Source organism: Sarcophilus harrisii, chromosome 4, assembly GCF_902635505.1.
Source record: "Sarcophilus harrisii chromosome 4, mSarHar1.11, whole genome shotgun sequence".
NCBI classification, from domain to species: Eukaryota; Metazoa; Chordata; class Mammalia; order Dasyuromorphia; family Dasyuridae; genus Sarcophilus; species Sarcophilus harrisii.
Genome location: NC_045429.1, coordinates 368,398,772 through 368,425,793, shown reverse-complemented (window position 1 = coordinate 368,425,793; position 27,022 = coordinate 368,398,772). Strand labels below are relative to the sequence as shown.

At 37.4% G+C, this 27,022-nt stretch overlaps 1 protein-coding gene across 5 annotated transcripts in view; it reads left to right on the top strand.

Annotated features, from left to right (window-relative positions):
* Positions 1-27,022, top strand: part of SIPA1L2 (signal induced proliferation associated 1 like 2) — a 252,934-nt gene that overhangs the window by 192,367 nt on the left and 33,545 nt on the right. For 3 of the 5 annotated variants that reach the window (XM_031966909.1, XM_031966912.1, XM_023502065.2), the window contains exons 10-15: positions 493-767; positions 15,293-15,550; positions 17,734-17,829; positions 19,322-19,422; positions 19,860-19,963; positions 22,139-22,527. In XM_031966909.1, coding sequence (XP_031822769.1) covers positions 493-767; positions 15,293-15,550; positions 17,734-17,829; positions 19,322-19,422; positions 19,860-19,963; positions 22,139-22,527 — 1,223 coding nt within the window. The remainder of the gene's footprint in view (positions 1-492; positions 768-15,292; positions 15,551-17,733; positions 17,830-19,321; positions 19,423-19,859; positions 19,964-22,138; positions 22,528-27,022) is intronic. The other 2 variants (XM_031966910.1, XM_031966911.1) reach the window with 1 other exon arrangement.

The window sequence follows — 27,022 nt, the reverse complement described above, 5'->3', positions numbered from 1 at the left end:
ACAATTGTCTTCCTAGCCCATCATAAGTATTCTCAAGTTCTGGGTTAATGAATTATAAGAAAGCACAACTTCTCTGTGAGGAGATATTTATCTGCTTGTAAAGAAGAAAATTATTGATATGCTTTGACTTCATTTTTTTGTGTGTATGATACTCTAATTATGGGAATTGATACAATTGTTTCTGTCTTTAAATATCATAGAAAGTAGACAGCTGGTTATCCCTACCTGGAAAAGCAGAAGAATCATCAGATTTTATGTATCTGAAAAATCCCTACAATATTAATTTTACAGAAGAAAACCTTTGTCATCCACAAATGCCTAAGCAATGATCATCCTATATTAGTTGATGATGGGTGTCATATTCCATCAAAATTATAAAAAAAAAAAAACCTAGCTCTAAAAATGAGTTTCTCCACATGATCAAGGGAGTTTTTGAGGGTGGGGGATAGTAGTTTTTGATGGTTTATTTTTAACTATCTCATACTCCTTTAGATAGTGACCCGAGGATGTGAAACTGTGGAAATGACATTGCGGAGGAACGGGCTGGGCCAACTTGGCTTCCACGTCAACTTTGAAGGAATCGTTGCGGACGTGGAGCCCTTTGGCTTTGCCTGGAAGGCTGGCCTGCGCCAAGGCAGCCGCCTCGTCGAGATCTGCAAAGTGGCCGTAGCCACCCTGACTCATGAGCAGATGATTGACCTGTTACGGACTTCTGTGACAGTCAAGGTAGTCATCATCCAGCCTCACGAGGATGGATCCCCCCGAAGGTAAGGGACCAAGGGTCCAGCTCTGACACCCCTGGGCGGTAACGGTTGTCATGGAACTGTAACAGAGCAACCCTTGACCATATTGATCAAGGCCTAAAAGAGGGGCTGGGTTGAGTCTTTCATTTTTAATATTAGTTGGATTGTGGCCATTAGAGCAAGTCAGGTTTAATTTAATTGTGGTGGATAGGACATAACCTATTAAATAATTTAATGGGAAAGGGGACAAATCTTTATTAAGTAAGTGTCTTCTGTATCTCCACTGCTGGGCTAAACTCTACAGATATTTTCTCATTTGATCCTCAAAACCCCCTGGTGAGGTAGATGCTATTATCATCTCCATTTTACAACTAAAATTGATGAAAACACAGGGTAAATGACTTGCCCAAAGTCACACAGATAGTACATATCTGTTGCCAGGTTTGAACTCAGATTTCCTTGACTCTCCTTTATCCTCTGTGCCTTACCTAATTCTTAATGTATGTATACATGTGTGTGTGTATTATATGAAGTATACCACATACAATATCTTTACTAAGAAATGTATCATATGAAAGCTGAGAGGAAAAATAAACCGATGGTCAGAAAGAATTAATTTTCTTTATAAAAATACTAATGTGATAAAATACATAAAGCACTTTGCAAACCTTAAAAGACATATATAAATCCTAACCATGATTTTTTAAAAAATGAGTACTTTTTAGTTTTCTTTTTTTAGTAGCAGATTTTTTTTGTCATAGCTTAGCCTTTTATCTGATGAGACCTGTTCCTGAAAAACTGGGATTCTTATTTTTTTTTGTTTGTTTGTTTAACAAGGTTATTATAAACATGAGATAGAAGAAATTGCTATCTATTTTTCATAGAAGAAACATTTAAGCATTGCTTGGAACTCAGAGGTGACTTTCTCTAGGAAACTAAAGTAAAATGATTGGAGTTGCATTAAATAGTTCCAAATTTTGGAAAACAAGTTGCATGATTGCTGAGCTCAGATTTTTTTTTTCTTCTAAGAAGTAAATATTGTAAGAAACAATTAGAAAAAAATGATTTTAGAGTAAGGACCATAAGAAAGTAGAAACTGCCTCTGGTTTATCATTAAAACTAATTTTTAACCTTTCTAGTTCAAAAGCATACTGAAACATGAAGGAAGTGTAGAGGCATTTTAAATTTTAGAAAACTAGTCTAGAAGAGCCATCCTTTTCTGAGTAGGACATAGTACCGGAGGAAGGTGCAATTTTTTTTTATTTCTGTTTATATAACTATGCTTCCTTTCTCATTTATTCCTCCCAAAGTTCAAGCCTTCCAAGAATGATGTGGTTTTGTAATTATCACACAATTACTATTCTTTTTGGCCTGTTCTTTGAGAAAGATGGTATTACTCAATAAATGTTACACAGTTTAATATCAGACTGCTACATGCTTTTGGCAAAAGAAAACTTCTAGTCAAGCCACTGATTTATATTTTGTTCATGAAGTATGGGTATCTAATAACACTTGCTTGTGAATAACTGGTTTCTGCTCTGGTAATTTTTGGCATGTTAAAATATGCAGTAGATTACCTTTAGCATAATGTTAACTTAAATGAAAAACAGACCTTTTATGCTTGATTAGGAAATATCTCCTGCTTATGACAAGAAGACAGAAATATTTACTATTTCTGAATTCTAGAGTAACAATTTTTATTTTTGTGGCGTCTTTCAGTTGAAATGCCCTAGTAAGTTGGGGGTAGAGGAGAGGCAAGGAAAGAATCCCTTTTCCCCAACTTCCAATACTCATGATATGTATAAGAACTTTGAAAATTAGAAAAGGTGAAAAAAACTTTTTAAAGTAAAGCATGGTAAGGATTGTATTATAGGATATTGTATTATAAGAATAAAGTATTATAGGATCGAGATGCTAAAATTGTCTAATAATCAAAAAATGTCATTCCAGTAACTGTTAAGCCATTTATTTATTAGCAAAGTTATTTTATTGTTATGATCTTATGTGTGATATATATTAGTGACTCTTAAAATACTGGGATAAGAATTAAATCTATCTGTGATAAAAATTTATAGAGGAAAAAAAGTTGTTACTTCAGTGATGGAATATATAAGATATAAACTGGTAATTTTTACTCCTTTTCTTCTTGGGGTAAAAAATAATAACATTTCAATTTTCAGTCTTCATTTTGGCAAAGAATCTGTGATAATTTTCAAGCATTTGAGATGTTACATTTCTTTATGGTCTTGTTATATTTTCCATCTAACAAAAGCACTCACCGAATGATACAAGGACACTGTCAAGGTCTCTCTTAAGAACTTTAGAATTGATTGGATGCTGTGGGAGACAGTGGCACAGGACCACTCAGCATGGTCTGCTCTCAAGGCGAGATGCTAGCCCAGATGTTCATAGGGACGGTTGGTGTCCAACCTGTGGCAGAGCACTCTGAGCTCCTACTGGTCTGATCAGCCACAGTCGGACACGCTGTAACTTGGCTCTAACAGACTGAAGACATTTAGGTGCTCGAGAGCGAAGGACAACAGCGACCAGTTATTAGGGAGTAGTTTTTGGTTTTGGGTGTCAGCGTCAGCTCTTTGTGTGTCTTGCATCTCAGACTTCTGTACCAGGGGTACAAATTCCTCTTTCTCTCCTTGATGATTTCTCTTTGAGCGACATTGATTTTATTCATATAGAAGCATACACGTTTTTATGTAATTACAGTGCTCTTCCTTGGTTTGGGCAACAGTTTTCTCTAGCTGTATTTGTGATAAACATTTCTTTCCATTTTCCTTACCTATTTATTTACTTTTAATCTTTAGGTCACGTTTCCATTTGGAACTTGTGGCATAGGGTGTAAGTTAATAGTCTGAGGAAAACCCAGAAAACAGCGTAGCAAGAAATACAGAGAGGAAGGAGTGTGGTCACCAGGGTCAGATGCCTTAGAGATGTGAAAGGCCAAGGGCTGAGAAAAGACAGCTCCATTTGGCAGAGTTCCCGCATGGCAAATGAAAAGTCCTTGGTTACTTTGGAGACAGTAGAGGAAGCCAGAGAGAGAAAAGAAAGCACACAGAGGCAGCATGTGTAGATTTTCCCCCCTAAAAATTTGGGTAAAAAAAAAAGGAGAAGCAGCAACTTGAGAAGATGGTAGAATATAGTGAATATTTTTAAGGATGGGATAGACTTAAGAATATTTCAAGGCAATAGAGAAGGAAAGATTGACAATTAGAGCAATGGAATGGATGCTTGAAAAGAGGTGGATATAGAGTCAAGGATATAAGTAGAAGTGTTAGCCTTGACAAGAATAAAAGCTGCTTTTAATGATCAGAAACTGGAGGAGAGGAGAGAGTGAGAATTGATGTCAAGGGATTTTAAGATGAACATAATGGAAAAAAGGAAGCTCACACTAAATGACCTCAATTTTTTTTTCAGTAAATTAAGAGTTGAAGTCTTTATCTGAGAATATTCAGAGAGAGGGAAATGAGAGATGGTTTAAGTGAAGAAGGACATTTTGGAATAATTTTGGTGGCGAGTGAAATAAGAAATCAATTAGAGGGGTAGGTATTTCCTAATATCTAGAGATTGAATTGTTGTTTCCTCTATTCTACAAAATGAAAATATTGTATGGTTGATTTCTAGTTATCTAGTTGAATCAATACCCACACCCTTGGCAGCTTGGATTATTACTCAGACACTAAATCTTCCATAAAGTACTTGTGAGTGGGTAGAAGTTGTATGTTTGTATTCCACACCTTTGTTTTTGCTAGCTATAAAACAAGGCCTCTTGCTACACAAATAGCTAAAATATATTAAACTGCTACTATGGGCCAGGTTCTACCCATTTTATTATACTACATGAGTGTTACTAAACAGTGAGGGGCATTTATTGCCAAGAAAGTTCCTTTTTTCTGCTTGTCCCTACAGAACAGAGCTAGGAACATTGGATGGAAGTTGTGGAGAGGAAGACTTAAGCTTGGTACAACAAAAACTTTTTTTTCTTTTTAATTAAATTTTAATATCTTTTATTTTCACATTCCCTGGATTTCCCCTGAATCCTTCCCACTGTATTCCCCTGGAAAGACACCTGTATAGCAAAGATATTTTTTTAAGCAAAAAGAATGAAAAATCAATAAATCAACAAAACTGACCATTTAAAAAATACTTTTAAAAATCTGTTATTACACACCATTTTCTACCTTCATGGACCCCAACTTCTGTCATGGAAGGGAGATTGTTCTTTAATTTCACAATATTCGGTTTAGATTGTTTTGGCCTGGTTCTTTACATTTACTTTGTTGTCATCAATGTGTATGTTTTTTTTTCCTGGTTCTGCTTCCTTGACTTTGCATTTTCACCTAAAACCTTTTTTATGTTTCTCTGGACTCATAACTTTTGTCATTATTTATAGCACAATAATAACTTAAGAATTAGAACTGTCCAAAAGTAGAGTGCACTGGCTCAGAAAAGAATAGTCATTTTCAGTGAAGGCTATTTAGAAGGGTATCTTCTTCAAGGACAGATTGACCCTAGATGTCTTCAAGGATGAAAAAATAAATGAATGGACTTTTCCATTCTCTGGCATCAGCTGCCTACCTGGCTTCCCACAATAGACTATGTTGGATTTAAAATTTTATCATCTACTGTGTAAATGTGATCAACTCATAGGGGAGCCTATCTTGAAACCATAGCAAAACCTATGGATCCAGAAAACCTAGAAGGTTGATGGAGGATAAAATCAAATTCATCCTTGTCTCTAATCAAGAATAAAACATTCCCACAAGACCATGGATATATTTAAAAGGATCCCGTACTCTAAGGAGAGTTGTATTTAGCATAGTATTATCAAAGCATAGAAGAGTTCCTGGTAATGCTTCTATTTGTCAGCAGTTTTGTTTTGGATTTTGACATAATTACCTAATAGACTTTTATGACCTAGGCTTGTCTTTGCAAAATGCATTGCCTTCCAGGCTGTAGTAGTGAAAGATTAGATGGAAAAGTTTTCTGAGCTGAACTACAGATTTAGCAATTAGATTTCTTTTTAACCCTAAAGCTGAATCTGTCTCAGTTTGTGTTATTTTCCTTCTAGTATGGTAATTAAGATACTCAAGTATAAGCAGATGATATGTACATTTATTGTTAAGCAAAGAGGAAATCAAAATGCTTGCATGTAATTGATCTTGCAGCCTTATCTAAAATTTCTGAGTATTTCCTTTTGGCAAGCCAACTGCAGAAATTGTGCCAGATGCTATAAATGCAACTCAAGTCCCTTGACTTGTATCTAGTATCTCAGAGGAAGCCAGAGACATTTATCAATGAAGTTTGTGTTTCTATTAATGGAGATGGGGAGGAACAAATTTTTAAAGCTTGTCTCTCTCTTACCCACTTCTTATCATCCTTACAGGAGACAGGATCTTCCATTCTTTGTCAGCTTAAGTACTGTGATGCATCAGCTTAGCAGACTTGCAATAGAATTAGAAGATGGTATTTTTCCCTTTTGGAGGGTATAATTTTTTGCTGGACACATTTTGATTGGGCAGAGTGTCTTTGTTCTGGCAACTACACAAACTAATCTTAAATTCATTCACTGACAACAATTAAGTAGAGGGATTGTAACAGATAAAACATTGTTTCCTCTTTATTGTAGTTTGCTATTTAACACAAGGGGAATATGGGTGCTTTCACATTGATGGTTGCCAGCTTTGTTCTTTGGATTTATTTAACCTGAGTTGTTTTGCTGCTGGTTGGTGGTGTTAATGTTGTAGTCACCTTGTCCATCCTCCTTCTGTTCCACTTCCTTGATCTTGTATTACTTCAAACATGTCTTCCCATGGGTCTCTGAATAGTCATCATATTTTACAACAAAGGCCATAGGATTAGTGGATAGAGTCAGAAGATTCATCTTGCTAAGTTCAAATCTGGCCTTAAATACTTACTATCTGTGTGATCCTGGGCAAATCACTTCATCCTGTCTGATGGAAAAAGTAATGAATGGCAAACCCCTCCGGTATCTCTGCCAAGAAAATCCCAAACGGGGACACAAAAAGTGGGAAACGATTGAATAACAACAACTTTATTTTTTATTTTATTTTTTTATTTAATAGCCTTTTATTTACAGGATATATGCATGGGTAACTTTACAGCATTAACAATTGCCAAACCTCTTGTTCCAATTTTTCACCTCTTACCCCCCCACCCCCTCCCCCAGATGGCAGGATGACCAGTAGATGTTAAGTACATTAAAATATAAATTAGATACACAATAAGTATACATGACCAAACCGTTATTTTGCTGTACAAAAAGAATCAGACTCTGAAATATTGTACAATTAGCTTGTGAAGGAAATAAAAAATGCAGGTGGACATAAATATAGGGATTGGGAATTCAATGTAATGGTTTTTAGTCATCTCCCAGAGTTCTTTTTCTGGGCGTAGCTGGTTCAGTTCATTACTGCTCCATTGGAAATGATTTGGTTGATCTCATTGCTGAGGATGGCCTGGTCCATCAGAACTGGTCATCATATAGTATTGTTGTTGAAGTATATAATGATCTCCTGGTCCTGCTCGTTTCACTCAGCATCAGTTCGTATAAGTCTCTCCAGGCCTTTCTGAGATCATCCTGTTGGTCATTTCTTACAGAACAATAATATTCCATAATATTCATATACCACAATTTATTCAGCCATTCTCCAACTGATGGACATCCATTCAGTTTCCAGTTTCTAGCCACTACAAAGAGGGCTGCCACAAACATTCGTGCACATACAGGTCCCTTTCCCTTCTTTATAATCTCTTTGGGATATAATCCCAGTAGTAACACTGCTGGATCAAAGGATAACAACAACTTTATATACATATATAAAATATATGCATGTGGGTATATAAATTATATATATACACACACACATATGTATGAGTGTGTGTGTATCTATATATAAAGTGGGGGATTAGAATAAATAATATATATATAATAAATAATATATGTATATAATTTATTCCTAAGAATATATATATGATTTATTCCTAATTATATGTATAAAATTTATTCCTATCCCCCACTTTACAGATGGAAAAAGCAAGTTAAAAGACACTTGATGACGTGTCCAGAGTCACACAGATATCAGGTATCCAGTGCCAGAGACCGAGTTTGAACTCATATCCTTTAACTCTGAATCCAGGGCTCTTTCCATAAAGTCACATTGCCTCTGGATGGTGTTTCTGGAATAGGACATAGGACAAGTACATATGGAGAAAGCATAAGAATATATGTAAAATGAGATGCTGAGCAGCGCTAGCAGCATGCAGTGACATGTACTCCCGCAGAGACGAGTCTTTCATGCTTGCTTTAAATCTCTCTCCTCATTTCACCAAGAGGATGCCCCTTTGGAAGAACACTGAAATTTCTGGTACTTGGGGCAGAGCCTGCTATGGGCAAATCTAAGTCTGTGCAGTCTGAGAAGAAGATTGTACTTATGGAAAATAGAGTCAGGGAACCTGGTCAAGCGTTGAAAACGACTTGTTAGGATTTTTGTTCAGTCATTTTCTTTCGTGTCCAGGCCCATTTGGGGTTTCCATGGCAAATACAATGTTGTGGTTTGCCACTTCCTTCTCCAGCTCATTTCACACATGAAGAAACTGAGGCAAAAAGCTCACAGCTAGTAAGTGTCTGCAGCCAGCTTTGAACTCCAGAAGATGAGTCGTCCTGATTTGAGTTAATTCTAGAATTCTAACTAATCCTAGCTATAAGTCACATTAAATTGAGCATAAGAATACATGCTTAGAGCAGGAATACAGTATAATAAGATTAGCTTTTTTTTAAATGAAATTTTTTTGAGATGAGTTCTTTGGAGGCCAGCAGGGGACCAATTAGAGAAATGGAAAAGATAATTTACGTGTATGTTTGGCATAGCTGAGATGTTGGAAATTGCTTGATTCTGTCTAAATTCTATTTTCAGTATAATACAGTGCTCAGTCTCAGCAGAAGGCTCAAGTCATGACTGCATTTTTATAAGATTTTTCTTTTAAATATCAAACTTGGACGTTGCCTTATTAAAGACTACTATCTTTGTGATAGCTCTGAGAGAAATGTTTTACCAACAAAAGCTCAGACAGCCCATTCTTATTTTCTAACATTCTTCCACCAAAAAACCAAACCGAAACAAAAGAAAAAACAAAAATCACAAGAAACAGCACAATACATCTCAGACCTAGGTCAGTATTGGGAGTGGGAAGGGTGTAATGAGATGACAAACCTCTCAGTATGCATTTATGGGGTTGGAAAGGAACTGAATATACCATACTTTCTCATTTTATGCAGAAAATAGAAGCTTCATCTTGCTCTGTCTTTTGAATTAAAAAACTGGAATTGATATAAAATTTAAATGTTTTTACTTAGTATAATGCAGACAACAACAAAACACAAATACAGATATGCTGAATTATATCTATTCACTATTCTCAAGGATTTACATTATATATATATTTAATAAACATTATTTAATAACAATAAATAAAATCTAAATTTAAACATCCTGTTTCAGCAGGTTTCAAACAGGTTTAATCTTAGTGTGTATTGAAAAGATGCAAGATAATTATATTGTTTCTTAAGACAAACAAACTTAATTATATTCACCACCTGATATGTACAGACATTTTTCTGAACTTTAGAGAAATAATTGTGACCCTCAAAGAGTTTATATTCAATTCTGTAGCAAGGGAACAGACTATCAGTATACACATAAGTATGGTACAGGGGAGAAACCAAACTTAAGAATTTTAGAAAAATTTGAGGAGGAAAACATAGTAACTTCTAAGGAGATCAAGAAAAGTTGCAAAAGAGAGGCAACACATTTCCTGTCTCCATAAAAGGAGATTAAGAGTTCTGACACCCAAGGGAAGATAGAGGATGCATTGTAAGAAAAAAGTGGGGAGGTAACTTGTACCAATACAGAGGTGAAGCACGTTTTATGTGGAGATCATAGACTATCGAATGATTGAGTTTTGCTGGAATATGGAGAGTAATTTAAAGTAAGACTGGGATATAAAGGTTCAAGCCAAATTGTAAAGGGATTTAACACCAGAGTAAGTAATTTATATTGTATTCTATGGACAATAGGGAGATCCTGATTTTTAGCCTGATTTAGTGAATACTGGCCACTAAAAATAATTTTGGAAACTATGGAAGGGATAGATTCCAGAAAAGAGAGAGTGGAGTCAGGGAGATCAGGTAAGTGATTATTGTAGTAGTCCATGTTAAGCTAACGTCTATGAGTGGAGAGAAAGGGTCAGTCAGATGCGAAAGATTTTCTTGGAGTTAAAATTGACCACACTTAAATATATGGTTGAGGAGGAGGAGGCAGTGAGGAAGAGAGAAGAGTCAAATATAACTGTAGGTTTTTAAGCCTGAGAAGTTTTATTTTGTTTTGGAGGGATTGATCCTCAACAGAAATGGGAAAGTTTTCAGTGGAGACATGATGTATAAAGTACCCCCGGAATTTCTAGGTAGAGATGTCTTACAGGCATTTGGAGACCATCAGATCACAAGACTAGAGTTTGAAAAACACTAGTAAATGAATAAAGAAATTAATTTAACCCCAGAGTTCTTATTTTACAGACAAGGAAACTGAGGCCTAAGGTTAATGATTTGTCCACAGTCATTTTTATGCTAAGGTTCCAGAGAGAATGGATTAAATTTAATACATATATATACATGTGGAAGTCAATTGTATAGAGTGAATTGATTTTCTCCTGAGTGAAGAGAGTTGAGAAAGAAAATTAATGGATAAGTTGGCAAAAATTATAAGGAGAGGACAATGAAAGAAACATATAATACATCTTATCTCCCAAACCCAAATAGATGTTATTTTAAAGTATTTGCTATTTGCGAAATCAAGCCATTGATCCTTTTATATTGTATCACATAGTTGAGAAATTACTTTTGAGGAAATATTTCAATAATTCAGAAGGGTGTGTAACTTAGTTGGTGTTAGCATTCCTTCCACTCAATTAGATTTTACTCCCCCCATGCTTTAATAGATGGTTCTTCATAAGTCACCATAGTAAAAAATAGTTCTTCACCTGATGGCCAACCTTCTGGTGATAAACTTCCTCAAACAGCTGGTGGCTTTCAAAAATAAAGAGTCACAAGATTAGAAGGGAAGCAATAAATTGGGAAAACATTTTTACAGTCAAAGGTTCTGATAAAGGCCTCATTTCCAAAATATATAGAGAATTGACTCTAATTTATAAGAAATCAAACCATTTTCCAATTGATAAGTGGTCAAAGGATATGAACAGACAATTCTCAGATGAAAAAATTGAAACTATTTCTAGTCATATGAAAAGATGCTCCAAGTCATTATTAATCAGAGAAATGCAAATTAAGACAACTCTGAGATACCACTACACACATCTCAGATTGGCTAGAATGACAGGGAAAGATAATGCAGAATGTTGGAGGGGATGTGGGAAAACAGGGACACTGATACATTGTTGATGGAACTGTGAACACATCCAACCATTCTGGAGAGCAATCTGGAACTATGCTCAAAAAGTTATCCCAACTGAGCATACCCTTTGACCCAGAAATGTTTCTACTTAAAGATCTTAAAGAAGGGAAAGGGACCTGTATGCGCACAGATGTTTGTGGCAGCCCTCTTTGTAGTGGCTAGAAGCTGGAAACTGAGTGGATGCCCATCAATTGGAGAATGGCTGAATAAATTGTGGTATATGAATATTATGGAGTATTATTTTTCTGTAAGAAATGATCAACAGAATGAATACAGAGAGGCTTGGAGAGATGTAAATGAACTGATGCTGAGTGAAATGAGCAGGACCAGGAGATCATTATTTACTTCAACAACAATACTATAGGATGACCAATTCTGATGGATGGGGTCCTCTTCAACAATGAGATGAACCAAATCAGTTCCAATAGAGCAGTAATGAACTGAACCAGTTACACCCAGCGAAAAAACTCTGGGAGATGACTATGAACCATTATATAGAATTCCCAATCCCTCTATTTTTGTCTGCCTGCATTTTTTGATTTCCTTCACAGGCTAATTGTACACTATTTCAAAGTCCAATTCTTTTTGTACAGCAAAATAACTGTTTGGAATGTATACATGTATTTTATTTAATTTATACTTTAACATATTTAACATGTATTGGTCAACCTGCCATCTGGGGGAAGGGGTGGGGGGAAGGAGGAGAAAAAAATTTTAAAAAGGGTCACTTTTACACCATTATGAGAAAATATGCTTGGATGCTGATGTAGACTTATAGGTTAATGGGAAGGAAAGGGGGTTAATTTCAAGATTAGATTCTTTACATTTATATGCATTATATGCATATAAACTTGAGTATCATTTACTCTTTATTTCTTGTTGCTTGTTTCTGTAATTAGGCTTTTGCAAATTCTGTGAGTTTTCTATAAAAAGGGTTTGTTTTTTTAAGAACAGAGGAGAAAACAGTCATGCTATGGTTAAGCCATAATGTCATTTCCCATTACAGTGGATATATGTGCTTGTTGTAAATGAAAATTCAACAGATAGGCTGAGAGAGATGGCATTATATTGCATTTAAAGGCAGGGGTTTTATGTGGCTATTGAGGCAGCTGGTTCATAATCAGTATGAACAAAAGCGTCTCAGCTTTCCTCTGGAGTATTATACTCAAACTTTTTAAAAGCATCATGTAGTTCATTAAAGGTAGAACATCTTAGAAAGTCTTTTGTTAACTCTCGAATGAGTACAGAAAAGTCCCAGGGCTTTTAATGCTGACTCTTTCATATATAAGCATATTAAACCTGAAAAGGCTTGCCTTGAATACTCTAATATCAAAACTTCCCAGACTTCATCTTGGAACGACAAAACTCGAATAATTGGATTTGTGAGGTCATTCTGAACTTGTTAATGGTGCTATTTGTGGTATGTAACTTGTTAGTGGAGACCCAAGGGTGACTGTAAATGACATAAAATATATTTTTCCCAGACTAAAAGAACTTATGTACCTTACTGATCTATTGAATATAAGAAAGAGAGCATCGAGAGATTGCTTCTCTGGGAGCCATCAAGCTGGGTAAGAAATGCATCTCTGATGGCTTAGAAGTGCATGAGACTTGGAAATGAGTTAGCCCTAAAGTTTTTATTGATTGTGACTTATTTATTTTTTCAGCTTCCACTTGAGTGAATGAACCTTACCATTCTCAGCTTAGGGCAAGTCAGTAGTGTTAGATGCTGGGGATTAAAATAATAAAAAGTAAGTAAATGCCTTGCTTTCAAGGATCTTGCATTTGAACAGGGGAAATGACAGATCATTTGTTAGCAAAGACTAAGTACATTCAGGGTACATACAAAACCATTTCAGGGAAACACTAGTTACTGGAGGCATTGGGTAAGGGATTATATAGTAGATGGCTCTTGAACTCAGCTCTAAATGGAGTTAGAAACGTTATTAGAGTAAGATGCAATAATAGGTTGGACAAAGGCATGGAAACAGAATGGAATGCTGTGATTGAGGACAGCAAATAGGTCCATTTATCTCGATAATAAAATGTTTAAAGGGATGTAGAATGTAACAAACCCAGAAACAAGCAGATTGGAGACAAATGATGGAGGACTCTCAAACATAAAGGTAAAAAAGATATTTTGTCTTGGGAGCAGCACCAGAAAGCCAGGCTTACAAAACATAGTTAAAGGTACTTCAAAAGGTACATTGGAAGATTTATTTCATGGCTACGTTGATGTCAGGATGGTTACTGTTTGTGGAGAAGAAGATGCTAAAGCTGTGAAAGACCTTCAACTCCCCATGGAAGATAGGGGAGATTGATGGAAATATGTAAGTCTGGAGTGGGCCAAGCCCAGCGGCTTTGGAGGCCCTTCTGGCAGTCATGGCAGTGGTAGATGGGGAGACTTTAGTGGTTCAGGAAGGAGGAGAGGAGTCCCAGGGGGCTCTGGTGGCAGTGGCCCCTGAAACTTTGGTGGTCAGGGCAGTTTCCAAGACCACCAAAGAAAGGAGGAGAAACAACAAATTACAAAGAAAGAAGATAAAATCATCTCTATTTTCTTTTCCTCTGCTATTTGAACAAACTCTGGGTATATTATCTTGTCATCTAATCACTGACAGAGCTTTCTAAGGACATTCCAAGTGCAGGGGGGAAAAGTGGATGGCATTTTAAGGGGAAAAGTGTTTGATTAGATCAATGTTCTGTGTAAACTTTTTGTAAAGAGAGGTGATTAAAAAACCCCTGAAATTATTACACATCATCCTAAGTACAATGTCAAGCATCATTCATAAAGTACCTACTGTGTGTCAGACCTGCATTAAATGATGGGGAAGCAGAAAAAAAAAAAAACAAAAAGGAGCACACAGAAACTGTTAGTAAGCTAAAAACGAGATAAATATGAAATAAAGTGAAGGTCATCTCAGGGAAGACACAGATTTAGAACTGGAATTTTTTTTCAGCTGAGAATTAAAAGAAGTCAGGGAAGCTAGTGTGAGGTATTCTAAGAAATAAAAAAGGAGAGGGATGAAAAACTTGGAAATCGCTCCAGTTGTTTTCTCAGTTTTCCAAATTTTGTTGGCAGATGCTTCATTTTATTTAATGTAATTTTTTGTGAAGTCAAAGAATGACTAAGTCACCTATTTTTCAACAGCTAAAAAAATTAAGTGCCTGTTATACACAGAGAAGGGATGGTGGTGTGGTGGTGATAACTAGTTTACATAACACAGTCCTTAGTCTCACGGAGCTCCACAGAGTCTTGTCCAACTGGGCTTTTTTGGCTGCACATGGCGAGGTGGGGTGGTGAAGTTAGAATGATCTCTCCCGGTGCCCTTCCTGCTGGCCTCAGGGAGCAATTCCATCAATCGCTCATCCTTTGCCCACCGCTTCCAGTAATTCAGGACCTCATCAATAGAAAGTGGGCTTGAGCTTGGATCTTGTGATTTCCTTTAGATTATCAATAATGGATAACCGGGTAACACAGTGAGTAGAGCACCAAGATCTCCATCAGGAACACCTGAGTTCAAATCCAGACTCGGACACCTGATGACTGGATGGGCCTGGACAAGTTACCTTCTTGCTGCCTCAGTTTCTTCATCTGTAAAATGGCACTACTCCCTACTTCCCAGGGTTATTGTGAGGGATTAAATGAGAAAATACTCAGCACACAGAAGGTGCTATAGAAATGTTTATTATTATTGTTGCTGTTGTTGTTTTTATTATCATTCTAGCAAGTGGTTAGTAAAAGAGCAGGGGGTGAGGATGCGTATGTCTCTCTGCACTAAACCAAGTGGTAATGATTTTGTATTATCAATGGTTGGATGATTTTTACTTGGTTGAGGAATCATCTTTGCCACATCCCTAAGTAGAGATAATAGAAACTGGAACACAGCTAGGGAATTTGAGGCTCCTTGTTGCACTTGGGCAAGGTTTGGGAGGACCCCCTGCAATGTGGCGTCATGGGGTGTTTCCCCTCCGGCAGAGCATGCGCACGTTTCAGGACGGGGGCTGTGGCCAGGCTGTGTGACTCAGTGTCCCTTCTGGGTCCTGCAGGGGCTGTTCGGAGCTCTGCCGGATCCCGATGGTGGAATATAAGCTCGACAGCGAGGGCACCCCCTGCGAGTACAAAACCCCTTTCAGGAGGAACACGACTTGGCACCGGGTCCCTACTCCTGCTGGGCAGCCTCTGTCCAGGGCCTCCCCGATCCTGGGCACGGCCGACCGGCTGCCCTGCCAGCAGCTTCTCCAGCAGGCGCAGACGGCCATTCCCCGAAGCACGTCCTTTGACCGAAAATTACCGGATGGCACAAGGTAAAATCCTTCATCCTTAAATTTCTCCCCTTCCCTTTTTCCTGTGCACGCTCCTTACAGGCTTTATTATTGGCCATCCTAGGACGGGACTTTCCTTGTCTCTGTCCAGCCCTGTCCAGCCTGTTGGGCTAAGGTCGCAGGTAGCTTGAGCAGAAGGCCGGGAGCCGCCAACTAGGGAGTGGGTCATCCCTCTCTGTTTGTAGTGGTTCTGTGGGAGAGACCGGGACACTGCCCACAGAGCAGGCCATCCCCCCCAGAGCCAACGGCGTCTCCCCTTCCCCCATTATGAAACAGAAGCTGCGAAATAGTCTCTGCTCTAAGCGTCCTGGGTGAGGTACCCTGGAAACTCGGTGTCACAAGTCATGAGCGTAAATAAGACAAGTCTATCCTCTGCACAATTCATGCTTAAATGCCATTATCATAACATAGGGCGCCATTGCAAGAAGTTCTGTGATCCTTAGGAATCCTTCTCCTTCTCCTTTCCTTTCCTCCCTTAAAGATCAAGCATAGTAAAGTCTTTTTAAAAATTCTTATTTGAAATGGATTCCTGTCAATGAGAGGGGAAAGCATGTAAAACTTGTAACTTTTTAAAAAATGCTTTTTAGAGTGCTTAGAATTTTTAACTTGTATAACTTTTTAATTTTTATTATCTATATAGATGTAGATAAAAATATGTATACACATATGCGCATGGATACACATAAAACATGCATATATTTATTTCTCTATGTCTCTGTGTGTGTGTCACACCATGGTAGAAAAATAAATATGTATCTACTGTGTTAATTCATTTGGATAAAAACATATGCAGGAACTTCTAGATGGCAAAATAAGAGTTAATTTATTTCTAAAGAAGCTGATCAACACCCATTCCTTTTCCCTCCACATATTTAGTTTTTCCAATTAAATGTAAAAACAAATTTTTAACATTTTGCTTATTAAAATTTTGAGTTCTAAATTTTTCTTCCTCCCTCCCTTCTCACCCCCCTCAGTGAGAAGGCAAGCAATTTGATATAGGTTACACACGTGCAATCATGCAAAACATTTCCATGTTAGTCATATTGTGAAAGAAAACACAGGGACCCCCCCCCAAAAAAAAAAAAAAACAAGAAAAATAAAGTTTAAAAGTATGCTTCAATCTGCCTTCAGACTCAGTTCTTTCTGACTCTTTTTCTTTCTTAATGTTTATTATGCTTGAAGCTTGGAAGTGTTTCTTCCCTGTGCCTCTTCTCATTAAAGTATACTGTTTCTCCAAACAATGTTGACAGGCTGTATATGAAATGTGGTAATTGATAAGAGAACCTTATACATCTTGATTTGCCAAATGTTCTCTTACTTTTCTTTTTCCTTTCTTTATTCATTAAATTTCAAGAGACTCACATTCCACTCTCTACCCAAGAAAGAGCATTTAATCTGGTTCAATTAAAGACACACTGAATTTAGTGACTTCCACACCAGTAAAGATACAAGTAGACAATATAGGATAATAGGGATCCATCATAACAAATTGATGCACATATACAAAGTAAAATCCTTTATTGAAGCTTAAATGAAGAAAAAATTCCTCAAAGATTTTTGTGTTAAGATGGTATACTAATAAAAATATCAAATAAAATAATATCTAAACTAGATCTCATAGCAAAAGAATTTGAGAGCTATTTTTTGTGCTTGCCCCCAAACACTAATTCTGTATTTCATGGGCAAATTGTACTCTCAAAGAAACACGATTACAATGAACAGTGATGATCATTTGAAAATGAATAGAGCTCACCAAAATGGCATAAAGTGTAATGAAAAACCTCTTGGGACTGTTCTTATTCTAATTCTACAATCTTTTCTTTTCCTCTGTTCTTATTTTCCTACATTCTACTTTCTACATGAATCTTTATACTGAGTTCTGTTGGTGATTAAGTGTGGTTTTGTTTCTACACATATTTCTTTTCACTGTAACATTCCCAACCATAAAGCAACTGACATATCTTATTATAATCAACTCTTAATTGCTTATGGCTTAATTATCCTGTTCTGAATGGTTTGGGGTAGTGTTTTGTTTTTTTTTAATCTCAACATGTTTCTTTCTTTTCTTTGTAATTATAAAAAAAGAATTTATTTGTAAAACAAAATAAGCCAGGTCAAGATGTTGAAACTCTACAAATACCTCAGTGCACTTTTAATGATTCTAGTCAACATTACAGAAGTTCACCAAGCAACCAATCATCTTCCAGTGACCCAGGACCCAGCGGGAGTAGCCACTGGAGACAGCAAGTGGGATATGACGGGTATTGATGATTTTCTGTTGCATTATAGTCTTCTATTTTCTATAGAGGCTTTTTTTTTTTAAATCACATTATTTCACTGCTGTAGGTACATTCAGAGTCTTCTTAGTTTGTTTTTGTTGTTGTTGTTGTTATTGTCAACTTTTTATTTCAGTAAAAGAAAACATAAAATTGAAAATTAAGCCTTTAGGGAAACTAGAAACTACCTTTTGGTAAATGTATCTTTAAATACTGAAGAAGCCTAAACAACCCAACCTTCATTAAAGCAGATTTTTTTCCTCTTTAAGTTATTGCCCAAAGTTTAAGTACTTATAAATAGCAAATAATAATTGCATAAATAGGTGAACATTTTAAAGTAATATTTTATTAATTATAGTAGCAAGCATTTAAATAGCTCTTAGAAGATTGTAAAATATTTTGCAGAGAGCCATTTGAGAAAATTTAACAAAAAAATTTTTTTAATTCATAACCTTGGTTTGTGATAGCCCCTTAGCATTTGACATATTATCCAAGCAGCAGAATATTGTTGCCTTGACACGGTTCACTATAAAATATCCCTGGTTGTGTATGCATTGTGTCTAGGAGCAGACTGGAGCAAAGTCATATGGTTCATTGTGAGCATAGTGACAGCTGAATTGATTGATGCTAATAACAGAGAAAACATTAATAAATTTCACAGGAAGAAAATGGAAAAAATGCTCATCTAGTCAGATTTTTCTGCAGAGTAGTAATTGCTTCTAGTAACTGCGGCTTGTTGCTTTGCAATAGAATGCCATTTTAAAGGAATGATTTAGAGAATAACCAAGGCAAATATTAGCACAAGAGGAAAGATTTTATGTTACTATATTAATATGTACAAAAGAAAACCTACACCCATTCTTTTGCTTCTTTCTTCTGCATGTATAATTGTTTTAAGGATGTGTTTATTTTACTTTGTGTGGGTATTCAAATTATTTGTATAAATAGATGTACATTTTAAAGTAATAATTTATAAACAGCTCATTTGACAAAATTTGACAAAAAACTTTTTATAGCCTTTTGCAATTCTGAATTTAAAAAAAAATTAAAAATTGGCATAGGGTTTTCTTAGTTGGACCCACCTCTCTACTGCCCCAAAACCAATCAGATACATAGACCTGCCTTTGAAAATGTTTAATTTTTAAAGGCAGCTACAAAGAGCCAAACAGAGAATGCACAGTGGATGGCTCCGTTCTTATGACTCTAGTTATTTAACCTTTTATGACTTCCATGTGGTCTTACTGACTGACCATTTGGTGCATGCACTAAAGTTCTGCAGACTTCAAGGCACTCGGCTTCAGTGCTAGACTTGAGTTGAAAGGTATCTTTTTTTTTTTTTTTTTTTAATGAGGAAATGGCTTCTAAGTAGGGTTCCCTTTTTATTTCTGTTTTGGAAATTTGAGACATGAAGAATGATCGTGATTATGGGTTGGTTTGGTTTGCAAACAAGAACCTTAATTTCCCTATTTCTATTTAGGTGCCAGTCTCCTCTGCTTCATGAACACCAGAGTTCCGGTCCACTGGAGTGTGAAGGAGCCAGGGAGCGAGAAGAAATTATGGAAGGAACGAGACTTTCTGGTAATTATATACACCGCAGGGTTCATTAAGGACTCCCAATGCTTGCTCGTCCATTCATCCCATAGATGTTAACCAAGCATTTTCCAACAGCCACTAGCCTTCCCGGTTCTGAGCTCTTTACTGTAGGTATACCAAGCCTTTCCTTGCCAACAACCTAGGGAGGAAGGCACCCAGAGGTGTGTAGAGCGGAAGGAGACTCTGCCCTCCAGCTCTCTCAAGTCAGGGAGCGAGGGCAGTAGTAATGGCTGAGAGGGGGGGATGACTTCAATAACAATAAATCTTATCTGAGAGTGCATTTTGGTAAGACCAGGAAGTCCTGGAGCCCCATTCCTCTGTATTCCCGCCTGATCATTTGTTCTGCAGGTATCTTTCTTTCCCTTGAGAATTTTCCTAACCTTAGAGATTGGGAACTGAAATCTTTTCTCCATTTGTGGCAGAAACCAAGTGGCACGGACCACCTTCCAAAGTCTTGAGTTCCTATAAAGAGAGAGCCCTGCAGAAAGAAGGAAGTTGCAAAGACTCCCCGAATAAGCTTTCTCATGTAAGTTTTTTTTTATTTGAAGATTAGTTACTAATCCATGTCAGAGAAAAAGATGTATTTTTTACAGAGAGACTTCAAACCACATTCTTTAAGAATCACTTTTCATCTTCATGGGTTGCCTTGGAGATGAGGAAAACCAGAGACAGGCTGTTTGATTCTGTTTTACAGAGGAAAAAGCTACAGATGACATGCCCAAGGTCACAAAAAATCAGGGACAGAACTAAAAATAGAAGAACTCCAGGCTTCTGGTTCCTTTTACTGGATCATATTATTCTTTCCAACCTTTCCCCCCTTTAATCCAAACACTTCTTAACTAGGAAAATAAAAGTCCAAAATACATAATTGAAAGTTCATTAATGCAACTTGGGATCAAATATATTTAAAATAAGTTCATGACGAGAACATTTTTGATATGAAGGTTAAATACACATATGCATTCTACCTTATTGGAACTGTGCTTCCAATTAAAAATAAATTAGAATCCCTATATTCTTGGTTATTACCATGTATTTCCAGAAACAAATTTTTAAATAAAAATATTGCATGAATGACTGTACAATACATTTATGATTACATCAGGACTAATAAACTTATTCTCCACAGACAGATTTAAATTTAGTAGGTAAGTGCCAGGGAGTTGCCTGAGACACATGGCACTAAGTGACTTTACCAGATACTAACCTATCTCAGGAAGGTTTTGAACCCAGCTCTTCACAACTTTTAAGTCTCTCACACTATTCATTATGCCAGAAATTACATTAATGAAAAATGTGGAAGTTTACTCTTCACCATCTTGATTCATCTTTATAATGGTTAAGAATAATGTAGATGTTCACAAGCCAACCATATTCCACATGTCTTCACGTGACTATTGGAATGGAAGAGAAAACCTTACTCTATTTAGTTTAGTTTTTTACAGACCCTAAATCTATAAAATCTACCTGTAATTTAAGCATTGGGAAAGTGCTAGGAATATGTAGACATCTGCTAAAAAGATCAGTGAGACTTACTTAAGGATCTCACAGGAACATGTACAGTCTATAACAAATTGCTTGTGTCCTCAGGGGGAAAACCTAGGGAGGGGAGAAAGGGAAGGAGAGAATTTGGAACTTCAAAAAATTTTTAAAAACAAATGTTAAAACTTGCTTTTACATGTAATTGGGGGGAACTTTTTTTTTTTTAATCTAGCAGAAATTAAAAACAAGCCACTTTAAAATAGATTAGGGACAGGGCCTTTGTCCAGTTTGGGTGGTCATTTGCTAATTGGCTCCTGATCCTAATATGTTAACTTGGCCTTGGAGACGTAAGCCATAGATGTATGAATATTGCCAGAATGGAGATGACAGAATGTTTTCCTTTACCCCATCGGTAAAACGATAGTGCTTAATGCTCCTACTGCCATCTTCACCATATAAATCATTGGAGTACTTTCCCATGAAAACATCCCTGTCCCTTCTGTAAATCATCTACCTACTTCCCTTGCCTGTGTATTGTCCCTAACTTTTATATTTTGCTGATTTTATGGCTATTTGGAGAGTAATATGTCTGCTTCATGCTCGGATGATTGTGTTCTGCCAATAGAAGTCAGCCAAACTAAGGGAAAGAAAAGGGGGGAACAGGTTTTGAAAGGGTTTGTTCTTCCCCCAAAATAACCTCTAAAATAAACTTGTTTTACTGCTTTCTGCTTTCTGTTTTCGCTGCCTGTGTTTCCTGTATTATAACACTCAGCATTTATTTAGCATCGTTCTGGACACAGCCTCATTTTATGGACAGGGAAACAAGTTTAGAGAAAATAAGTGACTCAGTACTTGATGTCACTCAGTACTTGAGTGAGGAGAGATTCAAAGCTGGATCTTCCCAAGTTTCTGAGACCACATTGTCTCCCAAGGAACTGTGGCAAATAGTGCCGTGGGAATATTCAGTCTTCTCCATTCTGGTGAAGCTTAATAAAATGCTTCTCAGCTGACTGGCTGCTTGATACCTGATGCACTTTGCCCAGGATTGTTGCTGTTATTATCGGTGCTTTTAAATTGTGCATCTCTCTCCTGTTGGGGGAAATAAGTGGGGTTTGGTTATTAGGAGAGAGAGGTGTGAGACTGATAGACTTTATAGATTAATGAGGTAAAAATCTGTTTAAAAAACACAAAACAAAACTCTCTATTTTTCCTCTTCAAGATTGGAGACAAAAACTGCTCCAGTCACTCCAGCAGTAACACCCTCTCCAGTAATACCTCCAGCAACAGCGACGACAAGCACTTTGGCTCCGGAGACCTCATGGACCCTGAATTGCTGGGCCTGACCTACATTAAAGGGGCCTCCACAGACAGTGGCATCGATACCACCCCCTGCATGTCCACCTCGATGATGGGCCCCCTGCACCTGACGGGCAGCAGGTCCATGATGCACAGTCGGGCGGAGCAGTGGGCCGATGCGGCGGAGGGGCCCGGCCCAGAGGAGGAGCAGCCCAAGCTCTATGCGGTTCACAGCTACCCCTCGGCCATCTCTGTCAGTAACACCGCCGAAGGCAGCCTAGGGGACCTGAGCGAGATCTCCTCCCATTCCAGGTACAGCGCTGGCTGCTCACGGCACCAGGGGAGAGGGAGGGGGGACCCGCCATGTGACCCACGCCCCAGTTGGGCTGATGGGCCCGGGATCGGGCTCGGAACCGCAGACACATGCTGCTGGCTCTGGGAGTCCTGGCAGTCGGGACCCCCTTTCTTGGCAGAGATCTCGCCCTTTCCTTCCCCAGTGCATTATGCTGATGGGGAAACTGAGAGGATGGGGTTCGGTGGCTGGCCCAGGGTCGCCCGGCCAGTGTCCAAGGCCTGAGCTCAGGAAGGCGCGGCCCCGCTGACCGCCCAGAAGCCTGGGCAGAAAGGCCGGTGGAATTGGGGGACGCCGGGTAGGAGATTAGGGTGGGCTTTCTGCTTCCATTCTGTGCATTGGCTCATTTGTGGAACACGTGGACGTGGAGCTCACGGTTATGGGAACAAGTAGACGTGGAGCTCACGGTTATGGGCTGTGGCGAGCAGTTTGGTAGGGTGGAGGGCCACCACTCCTTCTGTGAGGGCTGCCATGGGTTCCCCCACAGCTTCACAAGCGGCCTCCATAGAGTTCCCCAAACACAGCACCGCAGGACCCTGCAGGAGGAGCTCCCTCTCCAGAAGGGCTTTCCTGCTTCTCCGAGCAACTTCCTGTTACCTTCATGTATTCTGTTACATAATCTTTGTACTTGGAGGTTTGCGCATTGCCCCTCCATTAGACCTTGAAAGCAAGGATGCATTTTGCCTTGCTTTGAACCCTTATGCTTAGTGTACAACTTGGCACACAGCAGATAGCCAGTACGAACTTGATGACAGACTATTATATAAATACTATATTATCTAGATTATTACATAAATATTATATATGATAAAATGCATATGAATTCATCTCTGGATGAGAGAAGGGGACTGTGGAAATAAAGTGAATAGGGATGTTTTGGCCCTTTTGCAGAGAGATACATTTTGCTTCCACTTGAATGTTGATAGGTAAATTAAATTCAAAAATCTATGTAAATTAAGTTATCTGTGTGATTTTCTTTTACTTGACATAAATGCATGTATGTATTTGTAGGTATGTATATTTAAATACTGATGTATGTGTGCATGTATGTATACGTGCTCATTTTATGTACATGCAGACATACACACATATATTTAGATATATTGATTGATTGATAGAGCAAAATCAATTGGTAAGCATTTATTAAGTGCCAACTGTGTGCCAAGTACTGTGCTAAATGCTAGGGATATAAAAAGAGACAAAAGACAGTTTCTGCCCTAAATGAGAGAAAACACTAGAATTAAAAAGGGTGAAGAAAGGCCTCCTTAGAAGAGGGGATAGATTTACACTTCTCTTATTTCAGCTCGGTGTCCATAAGTTGCTAAGAAGGGAGTTGTTAAGATAAAGTATGTTCCTTCATGAACTTCCTTTTCTTCTCCTTTAAATTGGGAGTTAAGATGGAATGTTAGAAATGAGTTAGTGGGGGCATAGAGATGTATATGCACAAGACATGAGGCTGTGTTTCTCTAATTGTATTCTGTAACACACATTTAATGGGAAGAGTTAGACTAAGGCTCTTTGTTTTTTAATAGAAAGGAGATTTGAATTAATAGTTCGTTATTTGACATTGTTAGTCAAGGTTGAAACTAAATTTAAAAGATGTGTTCTCAATAGAAATATGTAACATATGATCATTAGTGGTTTTGAGGCAGACTTCATGCATGTTACAAACAACAAAAATCAGAGAATTTTGATAATAACTTAAAAATTGGGATTTTAATCCCTTTTCCCAGTTTAATTTAAAGACTAGATCAAGAAAATTCATGTGAAAGGCTAGCCCTAGGGGGGAAATCTTGAAGTAAACAAAGTTAGCCTTGGTAACTCTCTCTACTTGTCATTCTTCTGGTCAGTAGCCCATATTTCTCCCTATCAGTTCCATGCATCCTTGATTTTCTTTTCTTAACTCAAATTTAAAGTGTATCTGGTATCTTTCCTCAAACCTTTCTGATTTTAAGGACAGTTGGTTGATCTAAAAAAAGGAAAAATAGGAATTAAGGAGAGTTAAGAGAGAAAGTTGAATTCTTCTGGGGAAGTGTTGCTCTTGAGATGCCTATTGAACTGTGGGATTGAGACACCCAAGAGACACTTGGTGATACGTAACACAGGCCATGAAACTGGTGATAGTTATATAGATTTGCAAATCATAGGCACCAAAGATTATAATTATATCTGTGAGACCTAATGATAATATCAAGTGAAATATGAAAGAGGGAGAAGAGAAGAGGATCCAGGACACATCCTCAAAGGACTCCTAGATTTAGTGAACAAGACACAGATAAAGATTAGCAAAACAGACATTTGGAGAATCAGCAAAGGAAAACAGTAAGAAAGTGTAACAGTGTCATGAAAATCCAAAGAGAAAAGAATATCCAGGAAAAGGTGACCATCAGCATCAGAAGCCACATTGAACAGACCAATAGATGTGGCAAGAAGGCATCACTGGTAATTTTGGAGGTGATTTCAGATGAATGATGAGGTCATAAGCCAGACTGTAGAGGGTTTAGAAGAGTGATAGGAAAGAAAATGTGTAAGTTATTAGTCTCCTTTTACTACTTGAACAAACAAAATTTCCCCTATTTCTGCTATATATGATTTAATCATTTTCTTAATTATCTCTTCCAGTCGAGGAATTAGGGGAGTTGTAGAGGCACTCAGTTTAGATAGTTCTGCATCTTGTTATTAGCACTAGAATGTTTTATGTTGTTTTTATTGTTAAGTCATTTCTTGGTTGTGTCCGACTCTTCATGACCCTTTTGGGGCTTTTCTGTCAAAAGTACAGAAGTGGTTTGTCTTTTCCTTTTTCAGCTCATTTTTACAGATGAGGAAACTGAGGCAAATAGAATCACATGACTTGCCCACTTACTGTTCATTTTTTGATTTAGAGGAATGCTAATAAGGAGTGGTTAAAATGAGATGTTAAGGTTATCCTGGTGTCATTTATCTAAATTCTCCCTACCTGATTTCGTGGACACTTGAATACCTAATACCTAAAGTACCTTGGCATTCTGTTCCCATATTAATGTTTTATGCAGAGCACAGCAGTAGGGAAAACACTTTCTTTTATAATACCTTATTAGGCTAATCTAGTTGGCATGATAAATAGGATTTTTTATCGCCATCAAATATCATTTGGGTGGTCATCTTTGCTTTCAAGGTGCACATGCTTCTATATAAAGGCATCTTTTAGTGAGAGACTGTAGATATTTATGCACAAGTAAAGCAGAATTTTTGCATACCTTAACTCTTATTTAAATTAGCATGGGTCATACTGCTGGCAAGCAAATACATGTGCTAGATTGAATTTCTGATTGGTTTTGTTTTCCTCCCCTCTCTTTAAAATTGCATATGTGCACATCTGTTGTAGAAAGTGAACTGCGTTGTAAGAGTTGAATCTTTTTGCAATTTGGCTGCCTTTTTACTCGTAATTCACAGTTGATGATGACTTTGAACTCCATTTCCAGCTTGATACTGGAGGCTTTTGCTTTCACCATCACCTAGATGCAGAGCTTCAAGGAAGCTCACTCCAGCTAGTATGAGAACTAGAAACATCTCTGCATCTTAATATGGGATTCAGTCATGAAATTCTAGAATACAATTTTCTGTACCTTTTCTTCCTTCCTGGACAGACACATGAAAAAAGACTATAGCATAAGATAGCTTGTTTTGATTTAACCCAGTAGAAAAGGGGAAAAAATATGCTTAAATTATTCAAACACATGGGATCTATCTTAAGCTATTTTGATTCTGTAAACTTTGAGAAAATTCTGTAGAGTCCAGATGAGGAGAAAATAGATATGCATTCTGCGTGCCAGATTTGTGTTCTCGTGCTTTGTATTCAATTCACACAGACATATAAACATAAAGAAGGCATGTATATTATGTACTGGGTGGGGGAGAAGGTGACTTTGAGTGCCTCTGATTTTTTTCAATTTGTTTATTCCCTATTGCTGACAGAGATTTCAATCCTTCCTCAACTTTGTTCTTAGTCTCAGTTATCATTAGTTGGTATGGCCCCTAAAATTCATCACTTCGTAGACATTCTTCTGCCAATGATCTTTTAAAGTCAAGATTGCTCATAGTTTAGCCTCTTCCCTTTTTTTTTCTTTCAAAGTTCACCTCTTGTTCCATCTCCTTTTCTCTTCAGCTGCCGGTACTCCCAACTCCCCACAAATCCCCATGTATTTACATTGAATATATTTTATATATATACTTATATCTATAAGTTGTTTTCCTTAATAGAATGTATTCTCCCTGAGGGCAAGAACTCTATAATTTTTATTTTTGTAGCCCACAGTGTCTACCACATAACTGTATAAATGTTTGTGGATAGAATAGAGAATCCAAGCTCACTTCCATGGAACATAGAAACAGGAATTTAGTAGAAAATGAATTTTTTGTGATAGAATGAAAAATAAAAAATCCCTGGAGAAAACAAAATTGACAAAACTCAGAACT